The sequence below is a fragment of the Erythrolamprus reginae genome, chromosome 1, assembly GCF_031021105.1.
Source record: "Erythrolamprus reginae isolate rEryReg1 chromosome 1, rEryReg1.hap1, whole genome shotgun sequence".
Taxonomy (NCBI): Eukaryota; Metazoa; Chordata; class Lepidosauria; order Squamata; family Dipsadidae; genus Erythrolamprus; species Erythrolamprus reginae.
In genome coordinates this window covers 140639300-140659085 of record NC_091950.1, presented here as the reverse complement: position 1 = coordinate 140659085, position 19786 = coordinate 140639300, and the positions used below count along the sequence as shown (strand labels likewise).

The following is a 19786-nucleotide window of genomic DNA, read 5'->3' as shown; positions in this document are numbered from 1 at the left end:
ACTTTCCTTCTTTGCTCCTTCCCACACTTGCTTCCTTGTTAGCAGTAAGTGGATAAATTCAGGAGTTCAGAAAAGATTAGCAATCGTTCTCTATGCTCTGATTCCCCATGCATACTTTTCTTAATCAGAAATATTATTCCATATATATACTTCAGATCATGCAGAATGCAGCTGCGAGAGCAATCATGGGCTTCCCCAGGTATGCCCATGTTACACCAACACTCCGCAGTTTGCATTGGTTGCCAATCAGTTTCCGGTCACAATTCAAAGTGTTGGTTATGACCTATAAAGCCCTTCATGGCATCGGACCAGAATGTCTTCAGGACCGTCTTCTGCCTCACGAATCCCAGCAACCAGTTAGGTCCCACAGAGTTGGCCTTCTCCGGGTCCCATCGATGAAACAATGTCGTCTGGTGGGACCCAGGGGAAGAGCCTTCTCTGTGGCAGCCCTGACCCTCTGGAATCAATTCCCCCTGGAGATTAGGATTGCCCCCACCCTCCTTGCCTTTCGTAAACCCCTTAAAACCCACTTCTGTCATCAGGCATGGGGAAATTGAAATTTTATGTATGGTTTGTATGGTATGATTGTTTTTTATATTAAGGGCTTTAAACTGTTTTAATTATTGGATTTGCATTGTTCTTGTTGTTGTGAGCCGCCCCAAGTCTTCGGAGAGGGGCGGCATACAAATCTAATAAATAATAATAATAATAATAATAATAATAATAATAATAATACTGTCCTAATCTTCATCTAACCTGGCAGCACTCTGACTTTTTATTTCAGACTTTTAAAATTGTTTTAATATTTTTCAATTTGCTTTGTGTTATTGTTGAGAGTCTTCGGAGGGGGCGGCATACAAATCTAATAAATTGAATTGAATTGAATTGATGTTGTTACTTTTATTGCTACTAGTCTGATAGTATCAGCCACTAAATATGTTTAGGCTCTCATTGGTTGGAGATTTATACTGTATCTATTCCAAATTCTCATAATTGCACATCTAATAAAATGATTTCTAAATATGTTTAGGCTCTCATTGGTTGGAGATTTATACTGTATCTATTCCAAATTCTCATAATTGCACATCTAATAAAATGATTTCTCAAATATACATTAATATTGTCATGTCCTTCTAACTTTAAAGGGTATTTTATTTCTCAGCCACACCTATTCTTTCATACAAACTAAACAACAACCTGCAAAATATAATCTCAAATCAGGTAAACTCAATTCTCTTTATTTTGCTTCTTATAACATTTTATATTTCTTTCACAAAATATATAACTGTTCAAATACTGTACATTGCAGATTTAACTGTTGTTTCGTGCGTGGCATGGGTGTCATTCCTGGACTCTACCAAAGACACATCAAACATTTGGAGAGATTACACATGTGCACCCATGTGTGGACTCTGTACCAAGGACACATCAAACATTTGGAGAGATTACACATGTGCACCCATGTGTGGACTCTGTACCAAGGACACATCAAACATTTGGAGAGATTTCACATGTGCACCCTCTGCTCTATCATTAGCACTTGTGAATAAGACTCAGATTCCAACTTAAGGGTCCTGGATCATCAAAGTCCACCAATGTTGGTCCTATGTTTATCAGAGTTCCAATGTAAGGGTGGGGACATATCTCGAGGTAGATTCCTCCTGGTTCAAACTGGTCCACCCAAACCATTAGTGACCGGCTGGTGATGTCATTATGAGATCACCAAACTGAGTTGGTCAGTGCCGGTCCATAGACGCCACCATCTTATATGACTGCTTGTCCAAGAACAATCATATTTCCTTAACCAGTTATGCCTAATACTTCTTCTCTAATGCATTGGGCTGGAGTGAAAGCTTCCTATTGGCCTTCATGGCCTATGACCGCTTTGTGGCCATCTGCAACCCACTCCTTTATGCCTTTGCCATGCCCAAGAAACTCTGTGTCCAGCTAATAGTATGTTCGTATGTAGCTCGCTTTGCCAATGCCATTGCCCACACGGGTGACACCTTTCGGTTACGCTTCTGTGGGGAAAATGTCATCAATCACTACTTTTGTGATGCGGTGCCACTTGTGAAGAGGGCCTGTGATGACACACAAGTATATGAACTCATTCTGTCTATTTTCAATGTTAGTAATATGTTAGCAACCAAAGTTGTGATCCTGAGTTCCTATATTGGTATTGGGGCAGCCATAGTGCGTATCCGCTCAGCTGCAGAGAGACGCAAAGCCTTCTTCACTTGCTCCGCTCACCTGGTGTCAGTCACTCTCTTCTATGGTTCCATTCTAATCATGTATTGCAGACCCCACTCTCAACACATCCCAAATTCAGACAAGGCAAATGCATTGTTTTATATGATAATCAACCCTCTGGTCAACCCATTAATTTATAGCTTATGCAACAAAGATGTGAAGGCAGCCTTCAGAAAAATCTGATTCATAGTACCCAGATGAATGTCATTTAGGTTCTGAATTTCTCCAGACTGGATTATGAATAAATTAAGCCCCAATCTATGCTACCTCGCTTTGCTTTCCTTCCTTCCTTCCTTCCTTCCTTCCTTCCTTCCTTCCTTCCTTCCTTCCTCAAAGATGGTGAAGCAAGATAGCAGATTGCTGCAAGAATTAACCATCATCTTGAGTCCTGAAAAATTTCCACACTTACTTCTCGTTGTAAATAACTGTTTCCAATATATACATCTTCCCATTCCTCTTCCTGAATGAATGAAACAGACTAAGCATGATCAGAATAAAATCATTGGACAATGGGAAGCTGGAGAAAAAATTTGACTTCAAGGTAAGAATTGGCAAACTGAAGACAGCCCTACTGTGACAGAATGAAGAGCTGGTGAATAGACTGGCTTTTTGTAATTTCTCTCTGGACAATAGAAAGACTTCAGATGACCCACAAATGCTCCATTGTATGCAGTTGTTCTTCACAAGGAGCCAGCACTCTGGAAGGTTTAGAGCTCTAGGAGATATCCAGTGAAAGGGCTACCAAAATTTTTATTACCATACTGTAGGTGTGGCTTATGCAGGAGTCCCAGTATTTTCTTTCAACATCTTTCAGTGCAAATTGGGTGCTTTTGGGTGGGGCTCCATTTTTGCTACCCCACTGCAACCCCCCCCCCCGGTCTGGGCAGTAGCCCATGACTGGAGATAACACTATAGCATCTTACTAAAATCATGCTTGGCACCTTTAAAAAAAACACCAGGTTTGTCTATGCCCTTCTCTAATCACTTTAAGAAATGGCTTGTTAATTGCTTTTCAGCTATTAGGGACCTATTGATCAAAAATCCTAAATATATCAGGTGTGTTTCCTTCATTGCTTGAAAGAAATATTAAATATAAATTTAAATATTTTTTTTAATAAACAGAGAAATGGTGATTAGAATTATGCTTTTGGAAAATTATAAATGACTTATAGTTGGATGAATTAGAAATAAGATTTTGAAATTAGAACAATCCTTCTTGTGAGTTTCTTAAATCCTTTTAGCACATGAAGATTTTCAATCTTAAGTGTAAAAGATCTTGTGAGAAAGTGTTGTAGATTAAACCCATGATAAAATGACAATTAAAGGTTGAATACTAAAGGCAACTAGAAATAACTATATTATTATTATTATTATTATTATTATTATTATTATTATTATTATTATTATTTATTAGACTTGTATGCCTAACCCTAATATAGGAGGCAGAAAACTATATTCACTTTCAAAGAAACCAAGGATGTTTGCTAACAATGGACTCAGAATTTTATTTTAAGATTGTACGCTACAATAAAATGAATTTTAAAAAGAAGAGTGTTCTCTTCTGTTTGTTTTAACCATCCTACTGATAGGATTATGGTTAGTTTCTATATGTGACAAATTAATAGTTCCATTGTAACTAAGAGTTACTGTTTTATATTTGTATACACAAGAACTAATTATAAATAATAAGTCCAGAGAATGAGAGAGCTGCATCCAGAGAGAGCGAGAGCTACACAACAGAAGCTGCTCCCACAGAAAGACAGAAAGCTTCTCAACACAAGACAGCTCTGCTCCCCCAGAGAGATATTTCCAACCTGGGCAAATCTTTGTTCTAGAAATCATGTGTCTGTGATTTCTACATCTCTACACCCCACTTCTTTTGTTAGATGAAATTCCCTTTGGGAAAGTTAAGAAAAAAACATTTGGCATGATATTTAATGTTCCACCTTCAAATCATCAGAGGAAAGACACCATCTAAATACTTCCACGGAGAACTGAGGCTACTTAATTGGAAGAAATATTATGCTCACCCTATTTAGGAAAACACGTGGCTCCCAGGTATGGTGATCTTTTAGCTTGCCCAAACAGACTCAATGAGAAGGGATACTCCACTTCATTCAGGTAAGTTTGGCCTCTCCAGGTTTAATTTAGGGAGATTCCCATCATGATGTTAATTTCCCCAGATGGAACTTAACTAATTTCAAGGTGTTTGAAGGCAAATTATTTTTCTGGCTCCAGAAGCAAATCAATGCATGGTGACCTTTCAATTTCTCCACACTTTCTCTAACAACAAGTAAGCATCAAACCTGCTTCTGACACACGCCTAAAAACAGGATTTGAAAAACAAAGTCCAGGTAGAGCTCTGAGAAAGGACAGAGAAAGCTTTTCACATCACACCTTTAGAATGTTTACCTAAATTGCTAACTTCTATGATGTGGAAATTGATTTTTGATTTACATCAGAAGCAGGCTCATGCATGGTAACCCTTCAATTTCTTTAATTTCTTCCCTGTTTCTCTAAAAGAAGGCTGGAGTCAGTCCTGCCTCTGACAAAAATCATAGAAGAAGGAGATTTGAGGTCACTTAATAACATCAGAAAGAAGGGTGGGCATTCTCTTTAGGGCACAAGAAAGGTCTTTCAATGAAGCTTACACAACAACACTGAGCGTCCTCCTTTATTTGTTGCTTCTTTCTCCAAGATGCATTTTCAAAGACATCTTGAATGGCAATCAGAGTGGAGCAATCAACTTCACCCTGCAAATTTGGGGCTCTCATTTAAACAGAGAAAATATTTATGCTTTTTTGTCCCTTGTACTTTGCTTGTACTAAAGTGATGCTCTTTCAAGGACAGCTTGAACCGCAGTCAGAGTGGAGCAACCAACTTCAGGCAGTCAATTTGGGACCCTCATTAAAAATCTTTGTGCTTCTTCCTTTTTTCCAGACTTGAGAAGCATCTTGTCTGGATTTTCTGCCTGGGTGTGCTTGGTTATTCTGATGAAATCTTCACAGGAAGGCTGCACCGTAATTATATAACATGAACAATAGAATAATTTCATGACGGTTGGTAGAAATATACTTTTATGAAATTTTCTAAACAAAGAGCAGTGCAAAATAGGGAAAGTGAGTATAATTGTTTCACTGCTCCAGAAAGCAAGGCTGAAAAAAATTCTAGAGAAGATAAAATTAATATTTTTAAAAATATTTATTTTACTTTTTCTACCATATTCATATAAATATCCAAACAGATGCCATAAATCATGTCTGCCTGCCTGCCTGCCTGCCTGCCTGCCTGCCTGCCTGCCTGCCTGCCTGCCTGCCTGCCTGCCTATCTATCTATCTATCTATCTATCTATCTATCTATCTATCTATCTATCTATCTATCTATCTATCTATCTATCTATCATTATATAATTATACATTTCTATCCAATATATCATAAACAAATACCCTAATTTTACACCTTTTGTACTTAAATCTTCCATCTTTTTTCCTCCCATTTTCCAAATTACTGCCCTCCCTCTACCTCCTTCTCTTCCCTCTCTCTTCTTTGTCCTCCTCTCCCTCTTTTCAACCTTCCTCCTCTCCCCCTTTCCTCTTCCTTCTCTATTTTCTCTTCATCCCTCTTGTCCTTTCCTTGAGTATATGTAATCCTAATCCCTTTTAGGGTTAACAGACAGGTAGTTCAAATTCCTAATTTCATTCAATCACCAGTGTTAATCTTATATTCCATATCTATATTTATTCACATATCTTTATTTATTTATTCATTAGATTTGTATGCCGCTCCTCTCTCTCTTTATTTTCTAGATATATTTGCTATTATCCAAATGCTGCCTCCTTTGCCACCTATTTTTTGTTGCTTGGGTCTACCATCTTTAAATTTTACATTTTCTTCCAATTAATCGCTATTACTTATCCTCCATACATATTTATTACTCTTATACTTCATTTCATACTCATCTTTTGAATCCATCCTCTTTTTCTTCTTTTTTCATTTAAATTTTTGGCCTATTCCTCCCTTTCCCCAATTTATATCTTTACTCATTTTCTTTTTATTCAGTCATCTCTAAATGCCCCTAATTTATAATCTCTTTTATTTTTTACAAATCCGCCTTATTTTTCTTATTTTAGCTCATCCATGAGTGATGTCGTGTTGGCCATACCCACTCAGTCACATGCCACCCACCATCAAGCCATGCCCACAGAAATGGGCCAACCACTGATGTGGCCCTATAACAAAATGAGGTGTCCATCAGTGGTGGGTTCCTACTGATGAGGTCCAGAGTGCTGCACCGGTAGGAACCCACTGAAGATGCAATTTTCGGTGACTTTTTTCCGGCATCTCCATGTTGGAAGAAGCCCTCCCACCCATTTATTTATTTATTTATTACTTAGATTTGTATGCCGCCCCTCTCCAAAGACTCGTCATCCTCATCTTAATGCCAACATTTATTTGTCATCCAAATAACAGCTGAGAAGCTCCTTCTCTGGTGATGCCAGAAAAAAATTGTCGAAAATTGCATCATCACTGGGTTCCTACCGGTAAGACACTCTAGACCACACAAGTAAGAACCCATCACTGGTGTCCATGTAATTATGTTGGAATCCCTCTTATTACTCAATTTTTCTTATTTTAGCTCATCTATGAGTGATTGAGTTGGCCATGCCCATTCAGTCACATGAACCCCACCACCAAGCCATGGCCACAGAAAAAAAGGGAGAAAATTGAATACCACTACTGATGGGCCCCATAATAAAATGAGGTGTCCATGTAATTATCTTGGAAAATACTCATAAGTAGTAAGATAGAATTTGTCCTATCTTACTACTTGTAAGATAGAACTTATCCTATTGACTCCAACTTCCTAGACCAGTATTCCTCAATGTATTCCTCCAAATTCTACTCATCAGCTTGAGGCATCATTGAGAAAATTATACCAAAGGTCTTGGGAGTTCAACCAATCTTTCGAAAATTGGAATGAATTCTCTATTCCTGAGCTGAGAACTGCAGAATTCTTACTTCACTTTTCTTTCTAAACAGGTTATGCTTATAAAATGACAGAAGTGGAAGGCAATTGGACACTGGTTACTGATTTTGTCTTGGTTGGGTTTACAACAGACCCATTTCTACGAATAATTTTCTTTGTGCTGTTTTTGGTCTCCTACCCATTAACACTGATTGGGAACTTGGGCCTTATAACCCTGATCTACCTGGACTCCCGCTTACATACACCCATGTACTTCTTTGTGGGCAGCCTTTCCTTCCTGGATATCTGGTACTCCTCAGTCTACACTCCTCGGATCTTGTCTGATTGTGTGTCAATGAATAACCACATGTCCCTTGCTGGTTGTGCAGCCCAGTTCTTCTTCTCTGCGGGCTTGGGCCATAGTGAATGTTTCTTACTGGCCTTCATGGCCTATGACCGCTTTGTAGACATTTGCAATCCACTCCTTTATGCCATTGCCATGCCTAAGAAACTATGTGTCCAGCTGGTAACAGGTTCCTATGTAGCTGGCTTTGCCAATGCCATTGCACATGCTGGTAACACCTTTCGGCTACGCTTCTGTGGGGAAAATGTCATCAACCATTATTTTTGTGATGTGGTGCCGCTTGTGAAGATGGCCTGTGATGACTCACAGCTATATGAACTCATTCTGGCTATTCTTATTGTTAGTAACATGTTAGCAACCACAGTTGTGATCCTGGGTTCTTATATTGGTATTGGGGCAGCCATAGTGCGTATCCGCTCGGCTGCAGGGAGACTCAAAGCCTTCTTCACTTGCTCCGCTCACCTGGTGTCAGTCACTCTCTTCTATGGTTCCATCCTTATCATGTATTGCAGACCCCCCTCTCAACACACCCCAAATTCAGACAAGGCAAATGCATTGTTTTATACAGTAATCAACCCTCTGGTCAACCCATTAATTTATAGCTTACGCAACAAAGATGTGAAGGCAGCCTTCAAGAAAGTCTGGCGAAGATTCACAGCACCCAAATGAATGTCATTTAGGTTCTGTATTTCTCCAGAATGGATTACAGATAAATTAAGCCCCAATCTATACTGTCAGCTTTGCCCTCCTTCCTTCCTTCCTTCCTTCCTTCCTTCCTTCCTTCCTTCCTTCCTTCTTTCATTCCTTCCTTCCTTCCTCCCTCCCTTCCTCAAAGATGGTGAAGCAAGACAGCAGATTGCTGCAAGAATAGTCTTTAGTCCTCAAAAATTTCCACACTTACTTCTCGTTGTAAGCAACTGTTTCCAATATATACATCTTTCCATTCCTCTTCCTACTTTTCAACATTCTACACCGAGTCAGAAACAGAATGAAACAGAATAAAATGATCAGAATAAAATAATTGGACAATGAGAAGCTGGAGAAAAAGTTTGAGTTCAAAGTAAGAATTGGCAAACTAAAGGAAGTTCCACTGTGGCAGAATGAAGAGCTGGTGAGTAGACTGGCTCTTTGTAATTTCTCTCTGGACAAGGAAAAGCCTTCAGATCACCCACAAATGCTTCACTGTATGCAGTTGTTCTTCGCAAGGAGCCAGTATTCTGGAAGGTATAGAGCTCTGGGAGATAACACTATAGCATCTTGCTAAAACCATGCTTGGCACCTTTAAAAGAACACCAAGTTTGCCTGTGCCCTTCTCTAATCACTTTAAGAAATTGCTTGTTAATTGCTGTTCAGCTACTAGGGACTTATTGATGAACAAGCCTAAAGATATCAGGTTTATTTCCTTCATTGCTTGAAAGAAATATTAAATATAAATGTAAATATTTTTTTAATAAACAGAAAAATTGTGATTATAAATGTGCTTTTGGAAAATTGTAAATGGATTTAGGGTCGGATGAATTAGAAATAAGATTTTGAAATTAGAACAATACATCTTTTGAGTTTCTTAAATTCTTTTTTAGACATATGAAGTTTTTCAATCTTAAGTGTAAAAAATCTTGTGTGAAAGTGTTTTAGATTAAGGAAGAATTTAAAGGCTGAACACTAAAGGCAACTAGAAATAACTAAATATTATAATTAAAGGAGAAATGTAACCCTAACCCTAATATAGGCGTGAGAAACGTATTTTGACTCTCAAAGAAACCAAGGATGTTTGCTCACAATGCACTCAGAAATTTATTTTAACATTGTATGCTCCAATAAAATGAATGTAAAAGAGAAGAGGATAGAAATGAGAATCAGACTGTTTTATTTGTTTGTTTGTTTGTTTGTTTGTTTGTTTGTTTGTTTGTTTGTTTCTTTCTTTCTTTCTTTCTTTCTTTCTTTCATAGAAACATAGAAACATAGAAGTCTGACGGCAGAAAAAGACCTCATGGTCCATCTAGTCTGCCCCTATACTATTTTCGGTATTTTATCTTAGGATTTATTTATTTATTTATTTATTTATTAATCAGATTTGTATGCCGCCCCTCTCCGGTGCGGCTCACAGCAATAATAATACAATGTAAACAAATCTAATATTTAAGTTAATTTAAAACCCCAATTTAGAAACCAATCATACATACTAATCATACATACCCATGGATAAATTTTATAAGCCTAGGGGGAGGGAAAGTCTCAATTCCCCCATGCCTGACGACAGAGGTGGGTTTTAAGGAGCTTACGAAAGACAAGGAGAGTGGGGGCAACTCTGATATCTGGGGGGAGTTGGTTCCAAAGGGTCGGGGCCACCACAGAGAAGGCTCTTCCCCTGGGTCCCGCCAAACGACATCGTTTAGTTGACAGGACCCGGAGAAGGCCAACTCTGTGGGACCTAACTGGTCGCTGGGATTCGTGCGGCAGAAGGCGGTGCCGGAGATATTCTGGTCCGGTGGATGGATATATGTTTATCCCAGGCATGTTTAAATTCAGTTACTGTGGATTTATCTACCACGTCTTTCTTTCTTTCTTTCTTCATTTTGTCCAATGCACAATAATACACAATGAAGGTTATGGAGGATACCCTCGAGTAAAATATATTAGAGAAAGAATAGAAGAGAAAATATAGAAATAAAATATATCAAAGAGAGAATAGAAGAAAAGATATAGGGATAGAAGATACGATATATGAGATATAGGAGTGTTTTGCCGGGCTTCTCGACACAAGCCCCCAATTAAGTTCAAAGGAAGGGATTCAGACACACACAGTTGTAAAGTCACTAACACTGTTTTGTCGAAAGGAAAATATGAGCCAAACACACTTTTAGTTAGTCAAAGTGCTCACCTTCCAAGCAACAGCCTTGAATGCTGTGAAGAACAATAAACAAACACAAAGAAGATAAAGAGCAGCTGTAAAGACATCACAGCCACCATCTTTCAAGAGTTCTCAAGTTACAAACTTAACTATGATTTAGTTCAAAAGTCCTAGAAACAGGTCAAAGAGTCCTTGTAGAATCCTGATGCAAAATACACATCTCTCCTTCACTGAACGGATAAACTTCCATGCCTTATTTATTTGTTTATTTGTCTGTCTGTCTGTCTGTCTGTCTGTCTATCTATCTATCTATCTATCTATCTATCTATCTATCTATCTATCTATCTATCTATCTATCTATTTATTTATACTTCTATGCCACCCAGCAGAGCCGCCATCAGGAATTTTGGGGCCCCATACAGCCTAAGTGTCTGGGCCCCCCTCGGCCATTTTAAAACTACTTCCCCCCAAATCCCGTGCCATGCCCACCATGGCCACACACCCTGGGCAAGCCCTCCCCCGGCCCTCTGAGGTCAAACACAGCCCTGATGTGGCCCTCAATGAAATTGAGTTTGACACCCCTGGCCTAGAGGCTAAATCCTATGAACAAGGGCTTAGAGAATGAGTATGTTTAGCTCAATAAACAGAAAACTGAGGGGGAATATAATAGTAGTTTCCCAATCCTTAAAGGGCTGCCACAGAGCAGATGGCATCTATTTATTCTCCATGCCACCTGAAGGTAGTACAAGAAGCAATGGGCGGAACCTCACCAAGAAGAAATGCAATCTGGAAATAAGGAAAAACTTGGGACTGGGCGGCATAGAAATAAATAAATAAATAATAAATAAATAAATAAATAAATAAATCCCTTCTTTTTTATTAAAAGAAATTAATAGAAACATAGAAACATAGAAGACTGATGGCAGAAAAAGACCTCATGGTCCATCTAGTCTGCCCTTATACTATTTCCTGTATTTTATCTTAGGATGGATATATGTTTATCCCAGGCATGTTTAAATTCAGTTACTGTGGATTTATCTACCATGTCTGCTGGAAGTTTGTTCCAAGGATCTACTACTCTTTCAGTAAAATAATATTTCCTCATGTTGCCTTTGATCTTTCCCCCAACTAACTTCAGATTGTGTCCCCTTGTCCTTGTGTTCACTTTCCTATTAAAAACACTTCTCTCCTGGACCTTATTTAACCCTTTAACATATTTAAATGTTTCAATCATGTCTCCCCTTTTCCTTCTGTCCTCCAGACTATACAGATTGAGTTCATGAAGTCTTTCCTGATATGTTTTATGCTTAAGACCTTCCACCATTCTTGTAGCCCGTCTTTGGACCCGTTCAATTTTGTAAATAATAATTTTAAAAAACCAAAATCCATGTACTATTAAAACTAAAACAACCAGCAAAACTATTAATAAAAACAGGTGAGGGCTGGGGTTTTTTCTCTGTTATTATTTAAGTGCTTTTACCATATGCTTTAAATCAAGAATCACTTCTCTCTCTGTTTCTCTTTTCTGTCATTCTCTGCCTCAATCATTTTCTCATTTCTCTTTTTTTCTCCCCTTTTTTCTATCATTTCTCTCTCTCTCTTTCTTCCTCTCTCATCTCTTTCTTTCTTTCTCTTTCTCTCTCTTGCTTTCTTTCTCTTTCTCTCACTCTCTTCCTTCCTCTCTCATCTCTTTCTTTTTTTTCTCTATCTTGTTTTCTTCCCCTCTCTCTCTTCCTTCCTCTCTCATTTCTCTCTCTCTCTCTCTTTCTTCCCCTCTCTCTCTTTCTCTATCTTGCTTTCTTCCTCTCTCTGACTCTCTTCCTTCCTCTCTCATCTCTCTCTCTCTCTTTCTCTATCTTGCTTTCTTCCTCTCTCTCTCTTTCTCTCTCTCTTTCTCTCTTGCTTTCTTCCTCTCTCTCTCTTCCTTCCTCTCTCATCTCTTACTTTCTTTCTCTCTCTCTTTCTCTATCTTGCTTTCTCCATCTCTCTCCCTCTTCCTTCCTCTCTCATCTCTCTCTCTTTTCTTTCTCTCTCTTTCTCTATCTCTCCCCCTCTTTCTCTCTCTCTCTTTTTCTCACTTTCCCTCTCTTGTTTTCTTTCTCTCTCTCTCTTGCTTTCTCTCTCACACTCTTTCTCTCTCTCGTTCTCTTTCTCTTGCTATCTCTTTCTCCCCCTATTTCTCTCTCTCTCTCTCTCTCTCTCTCTATCTATCTATCTATCTATCTATCTTGTTCTGTCATTGCTCTCACTCTCTCTCGTTCTCCGGAGGCTGGCGAAAGTAATTTTCAATTATTTTCAATTGTAATTTTCAATTACAATCAACCTATTTCTCCTTCCTTCCTTTCCCCCCTCCCTCTTTTCCTTTCCTTCCTTCCCTTCCCCTTTCTCCTTCTTTCCCTTCTTCCTTCATTCCAACCAACCTATCTCTTCTTCCTGTTTCCTTCTCCTCCCTCTTCCCCTTCCTTCCCCTCCGTCTTTCCCTCCCTTCCCTCCCTATTTTTCCTTCCTTCCTTCCCTTCTGTGTCCTCCCGGCCCTCTCTTCCCTCACATCGTGTAAACTTCGCTCAATCCCGGCCTGAAAAAGAGATGCAATTTTCCTCATGTAGGATGCTGTGCTTCACCCCAGGAGGGCACTCAGATACAAATACTGTACAGATATAAAGAGGGAAACCGGGGAAGTGACTGTCATAATTTATTAAGGTGCCACTTCTTCAGGTGGGTTTTTTTTGGGGGGGCAGGGGACGTGCTAAAACCAAACAATCTGAGGTAAAATTAAAGATCCGACCTGTCCATGAAACCGCTGTCTGCAAGTCCGCTGAGAGAAGAAACGGAGCGCGGATCTTAAAAGGCAGGAGACCGGCCGTGGGTCAACTCTGAGTGACCCGCCAACAGCGCTGAGGGACCCTGACCGCTGTGGGGGCCAGCAAGGTCCTCCATGAAGCCACGAGGCGCTCGGGCGGGAAAGCAGAGCCGGGCTGAAGGCCGCGGCGGCGACGGCAGAAGAAGAAGGAGGGATCCAAGAATGCCTGCAGGGAAGAGAGGCGGAGCAGACGGGCGGGCGAGGGCAGCGGCGAGTAGCCACGGCGGCGCGAGGGGGCTAGAGGCGCGGGGGCAGCTTCGTGCGCGCCCTTGGAAAGGGGGCCTTTTGGGGGACACTGGCGCACGCGTGCGAAGCCTACAACTTGCGCTTGTGCGTTAAATTTTGTTTCTTTCTTAAGCAGCCTTCTGTGTAAAAAAATCCATTTGGGAACGACTCGTTCCCAAATGGATTTTTTTACACAGAAGGCTGCTTAGGAAAGAAACAAAATTTAACACAAGCGCAAGTTGCAACCGCCACCCTGAAGGGGCTCCTACCTTCACTGCACGCTTTACTCTGGGACTGGAGGACGGGAGGAGCCGAAAGCCACCGGGAGAGGACTGGGCTCAGCAGGAGAAGCGCCGGGCCCCCACCATTATTCAATTTTCCCGGGCCTGGTACGCCCCTCCCAGTAATACCCGTCTATAGGTGGCCCTGCCACCCAGTCCCGAAGGGACTGCCGCTCAGACACTATACTTTTCCGCCCACACCGGAAAAAAAATTAGAGGGAACATTGCTCCCACCAGCTCCTCGCCTGGTTCCTCCATGGGTCCCACCTGACAGAGGACCCAGGGAGAGGTGGGCAGAAGGGCCAGGCAGGCTGCCAGTGGGAATGCGGCACCCACCAGGATCTTCGGCCTCCCTGTGCAGTGGTGCTGGGCAGCAACCCCAATGCCCCGCAAGGTCCAGACAGACACCACCCTGCTCCGCCTGGCATAAAGGCCCCAGGCCCCGTCAGCCTCTGGCCAGCCTCGTGGCTGCAGAGCTGCTGGCGGGAATGCTGCAGGAAAGCCCAGGTTCTTGCTGTGTTTTCTGGCCACCCCGCGGGCCACGAGGCTTGTCTCACCCCCTTCCAAGGGCTATGGGATCCCGGCCCCTCCTGCCTTTCCTGCTTCAGTCCCAGCCGAGGTTTGGCTTTTGTCCTGGGGATCGAAATGGCAGCCTCGCCTTTGGCTTTTGTCCTCGCCTGGTGGTGGGGGGGCACTCTCTGGAACTACTCCCTGCTGGCTTTGCTTTTGGGTCTGACCACTGGTGGTGGTGGGGGGTTTCCGACCTTGGCCAATTGAAGACCCCATTTGTCTCACCCACTTTTCTAAACCGCCTTCTCTTCTCAAGTGCCAGATCCCTTCCTGTCTTCTGATGGGATTTCTGGCACATTCTCCTTCCTTTGCAAAGCCTCCTGGAGAGGTTCCTGCATTTAGCAATAGCATTTAGATTTCTATGTTGCTTCACAGCCCTCTCTAAGCAGTTTATAGAGTCAGCCTATTTTCCCCCAACAATCTGGGTCCTCATTTGACCCATCTGGGAAGGATGGAAGGCTGAGTCAACCTTGAGCTGGTGGGGAGATTTGAATGGGGTAGCTTTTCTAGGAGATCAGGGAGGAGCACAGCGAGGTGTATGTGTATGTGTGGTGGGAGAGCAGATTACGCTGGAGTAAAAGTGATGAGTGAGAAAGAGAGTAGTAGTGAAAGCTGATGAGAGAGGGGTGGCTGTTTTGAAGGAGTCTGCAGGAGGAGGAGCTCAGAATAGTAAGTATGGCATCAGAATGAATGGTGTGTGTGTGTGTGTGTGTGTGTGTGTGTGTGTGTGTGTGTGTGTGTGTGTGTTGAGGATCAGAGAAACCCATTCCCCACCCCCCAGTCAATGGTGTCCCACTTTACTAATGTTAAGACCCCCCCCCCTCAATGGTGTCTTCTTTAACAATTTTAAAGTGTGGTCACCTTACCAAATGTTTCTTAAAGGTACAGTCTTAAACTGACATTTGTTATCTCCTGTATTGCAACACCCAACATAGTTACATACAGTATACTAATAGATTTGTTTGGTTGATTCACTTTACTTAGTTTTATTTGAATCCATATCAGTTTAGAACCAGGGCTTCAGATTAGGTTATCATTCGCTCTAGGAATGACTAGCAGGTTTTCTTGGTACAATAATCCTGACCCCATCCCACCATTTTCTCTTCAGTTTGTTAATGTTTCTTTTGTTCTTTTCTTTCTTTCTTTCTTTCTTTCTTTCTTTCTTCTTTCTCTTTCTGTTTGAATTTTTCTGTAAATAATTACAAAAATATTTTTATTTAAATTATTAATTAAATGCATCTAATATATAAATTTATATAAATTCTAAAGACATGAGTATTATGAATTCTATATGCCACCATTTTTAATTTTTAATTTTTTTTTAAAGAAAGGCTTTGAGACAAGTGAACTTCTAAGGGTTGTCAACTTGGAAGATTATTGTTTACCTAGAGAGCTCAGGAAGCTTCAGGGAATAGTTTTTGGTTCTTTTTCCTCCTTCCTATATTCTGTAATTACCTTCGGATAATCAGAGGAAAGATGTAGTCTAGGTATTTCCACAGAGAATTGAGGCTACTTAATTTGAAGGAATATTATGCTCATCCTATTTAGGAAAACACATAGGCTGATCTGTTAGCTTGTCCAGTTGGACTAAGTGGGAAGATATACTTCTCTTCATTCAGGTAAGTTTGGAATCTTTAAGCGCCATATACGGAGAATCCTCCCAAGATTCTATTATTGCTCCAGATAGGACTTGATCAATTGTTATCTGTCCCTTTCTTTCACATGTGAGTGCAAAGACTGTTACAGCCATGTTCAAACCCGTTCATTCTTGCCCTTCTCCAAATAGATTCCCCAAGTTGCTCAGAGGTTATTCACTTTTCCGATTTCTGTTTCTATTCAGAAGCACCTCCATGCATCACGTTCATGGTGGTCACTTCTTCCAACCTTTTTTAAACGGAAGGCTGGAGTCAATTCTACCTCTGGCAAGATTCTTAGAGTCAGAATTGAAAGACAAAGTCAAGATAGAGCTCTGAGAACAGATAGGGAAAGCTGTTCATAGGACATCTTTAAAATGTTTAATTACCTAAAAAGCTGATATCCATAAAGCAGAAAGAGAACGATTCCCACCTTTGAGAAAAGGGGACAATAAATTTGGATCTAAGTAGAAGATGGAACCCCCTGAAGTGATAAGTCTTGGGAAGAACCTTAGATGAAAAGTAAGGACAATAAATTTGGATCTAAGTAGAAGATGGAACCCCCTGAAGTGATAAGTCTTGGGAAGAACCTTAGATGAAAAGTAAGGACAATAAATTTGGATCTAAGTAGAAGATGGAACCCCCTGAAGTGATAAGTCTTGGGAAGAACCTTAGATGAAAAGTGTTCAGTTCCCACAAGGAATTGAGGTCAATTTTTTTTTCTACTGCTCCGCAGGCTAGAAATGAGGTCACTCGGGGACAACAGAAGGAAGAGTGGACACCCTTTTTAGGCCACAAGAAAGTTCGTTCAATGAGAGCTACAGCTTATTCTGTACTGTAACAGTATTGGGCACCTTGTCTGTTGCTTGGATCTATGAGAAGAATTTTCAAAGGCAGCTTGAATGGCTGCCGTCAACTTCACTCAGCCAATATGGGAGTCTTATTAAAAGAGAAAATCTTTCTGCTTTTTTTCTTTTCCACACATCTGGGGGGATCTTGTTCAGATATGTTTAGATCAGATGTGCCTGATTATTCTAGGGAAATTTGGAAAGGGAAGCTGCAGTACAATTATACATCGGGGTACAATCAAATACAGCAACTTAGTCAAGGTTAGTATAAATATAGATTTGTAGGCTTTTATAACAAAGATCAGGGCATGTCAATGAAACAAAGTTATAGCCAAAGCCACAGCTGGGGATTGTATGGCTGAGAAAAGCTTCAGAGATGGTAAAAGAAATATTTGAATGGTCCTTTTCTGTGGAAAAATATTAAGAATTATGTTGGCTTTTGAAACATGAGGAAGTTTTCAAGAAATCAGTGCATGGTCATGTCAGGTATTTTGCAGATCATGATATTTTAGTGGACAGAAGGGAGAGATTTGGAGAAAATCTTAAATTTGAAGTGTATTAATAGAGAAATACATAAAGATAAAAGAAATAAAGGAACATATGTAGAATAAAATATGAAAAAAAATGTAAGACTGTGTAAAAGAATTCAAAGTTGCTGGTATACCATCCCAGAAAAATGGAGAAAGTACAGCAAAAGAAGGAGGGCGGGTGGAGAGAAGTAAAGAGAAAGAAGAAAGGAAGAGGAGGAGGAAAGAAGAGAAGAGGGGAGAAGAGAGTTAGAAGAGAGGGCAGGAGGTGAAGTAAAGAAGAGGAGAAGGAGAAAGGGGAAGTAGGTTTAGAAAGAGAAAGATGAAGGGAAGGGAAGAAGAAAGAAGGAAGGGTTGTATGATATGGGAAGGGAGGATGGTAAAAAAGCAACCTTGAACTAACAAAGTAATAAGATAAATACAGAATATACATATAAAGATTTTGTGAAAGAATGAAATGAGAAATGAGATGATAAATATGTGAAAATGTCTGTATGAAAATAAAAATAGAAAACTTTTTCCAAAAAAAGAAGGGAGACTTGAGATACATTTAGGAGAGATTACATGCTTAAAAACATGTAGAGAAGCTTCAAAAGATTTAATCCCGAAAGTATTCGAACAAATAATGGCAAATTTTAAAAAGATAATTAGCAAGAAAAAAAATGACAATTTAGGAGTTGTTTTGGAAAATATTGGGAGCATTGAGACTAAATTTGGAGATGTTTGATACCAGAAGGTTTATGATAAGTTCAAATTCCTGAGTCCACTATTAATACTGTCAAAATAAAGGAAAGGAGAATTATGAGCCAAAAGGAAGGGTAAAAAATAAGAGATGGGAACATGTTTAGATGTTTATTTGATGCCACCTTGTTGCAAACTCTTCAGGTAACTTGATTGTGGATAAATAACAGAAAAGCTACTCTGAATGCTCCCTCAAAATAAGGTGACTTTTATACTTCCATTCTGAGATTCATCTAGCTCATAAATGATATCTAATAGAGTGCCTAGTTGGTATGAAGTTCATCTACGTACTTTTAATTCCATACATTTTGACTCCAGACCCTGTCAAAATGAACTTTGAATTTACACGAATCTAGACAAAAAGTGCAAGTAGATCTATTTTTTTTTTAGCTGTTCAAGAATTTACACCACACGTGGATTCGGACCGGTTCGCCCGAACTGGCAGCAAACTACTGGTGATGTCACAATGATGTCACAGAACCAGTTCAGTTGGTGCTGGTCTGTGGGCACCACCATATTATTTAATTATTATTATTTTGGATAAATTTTTAAAGGATTTTTTTCGGGGGGTTTTCCCCCTGCACATTTGCCGAAGCCGAGTTTCTGACACGGTGCATTATTTATTTATTAGGTTTGTTAATTTATTTATTTATTAGATTTCTATGCCGCAGTTCTCAGCCGACTCAGGGCAGCTTACAACAGAGATAAATACAAAAATACAAATACAGTGTGTAGAAATCTAATATTAAAATTCTAAAAATATTAAAAAACCCAAAATCTTAAAAATGCAAACATTCACAGTCATCCAGATGGATTAGCCATTCATGGCCCGGAATTAGTTCTTAGCACTCACAGCCCCCCATGCCTGCTGGCAAAGATGGGTCTTCAGGGCCTTACGAAAGCCAGGAGGGTGGAGGCAGTATGAATCTCCAGAGGGAGTTGGTTCCAAAGGGTCAGAGCTGCCACAGAGAAGGTTCTTCCCCTAGGTCCTACGAGATGACATTGCCTGATTGATGGGACCTGGAGAAGGCCAACTCTGTGGGACATAACCAGTCGCTGGGATACATGAAGCAGAAGACGGTCCCGCATGTAGTCACCATCTTGTTTTTGGCTTTGGTGGGGGGGATTTTTTCTAGTTTTTTTGCCACTGCACTTACAAGGGAGGGGAGTGAGAGACCCCAGGAAATGTGGGTTTTTTGCTGCAGAGAGTAGGGTTTTTTTTTTTGCAACGAACAATAGCACAGAGCAGGAGATATGAAGTGCAGATAACAAACCCTTAAGAGACACCATGGAAAAAGACTTAGCAGTGATGAAAAGAAAGGAGGAGAGAGACGGAGATAATGAGACAAACTCCCCAAAGTCTCCCGAAAGCTAAGACGAAGAAATAGGATGCTTGTCTTCACTGTGACTATGGTGGGAGACAAGGAAAGACTGGCATGTTGACTGGGTCTAAAAATGTTGGCAGCGGACAGCATGAAGCCAAATATATTAAGGTGTCACTTAAACACATTACACCCCAATCACGCTTGAATTTTTTCAACGGAAACGTGCTGAATATTGCAAACAATCATCCTGGTGGAGAGTTGGGGGGGGCGCAAAATGTTTATTTCTTTCTAGGGGGGTGTAACAGAAAATAATTGAGAACCACTGTTTTATATGCTGAGACTAG

General features: G+C 40.3%; 1 protein-coding gene and 1 pseudogene across 1 annotated transcript; both read left to right on the top strand.

Moving 5' to 3' along the window:
* The first annotated feature begins 165 nt into the window (after positions 1–165).
* LOC139163962 (olfactory receptor 9G4-like) lies at positions 166–2433 on the top strand (annotated as a pseudogene).
* Positions 2434–2759: 326 nt separating this feature from the next.
* Positions 2760–8249, top strand: LOC139163919 (olfactory receptor 9G19-like). Its single transcript, XM_070745287.1, has 3 exons — positions 2760–2791; positions 5191–5270; positions 7291–8249. Exons 1-3 carry the CDS (start codon positions 2760–2762, stop codon positions 8247–8249), a joined length of 1071 nt encoding a protein of 356 aa, XP_070601388.1.
* Positions 8250–19786: the final 11537 nt, after the last annotated feature.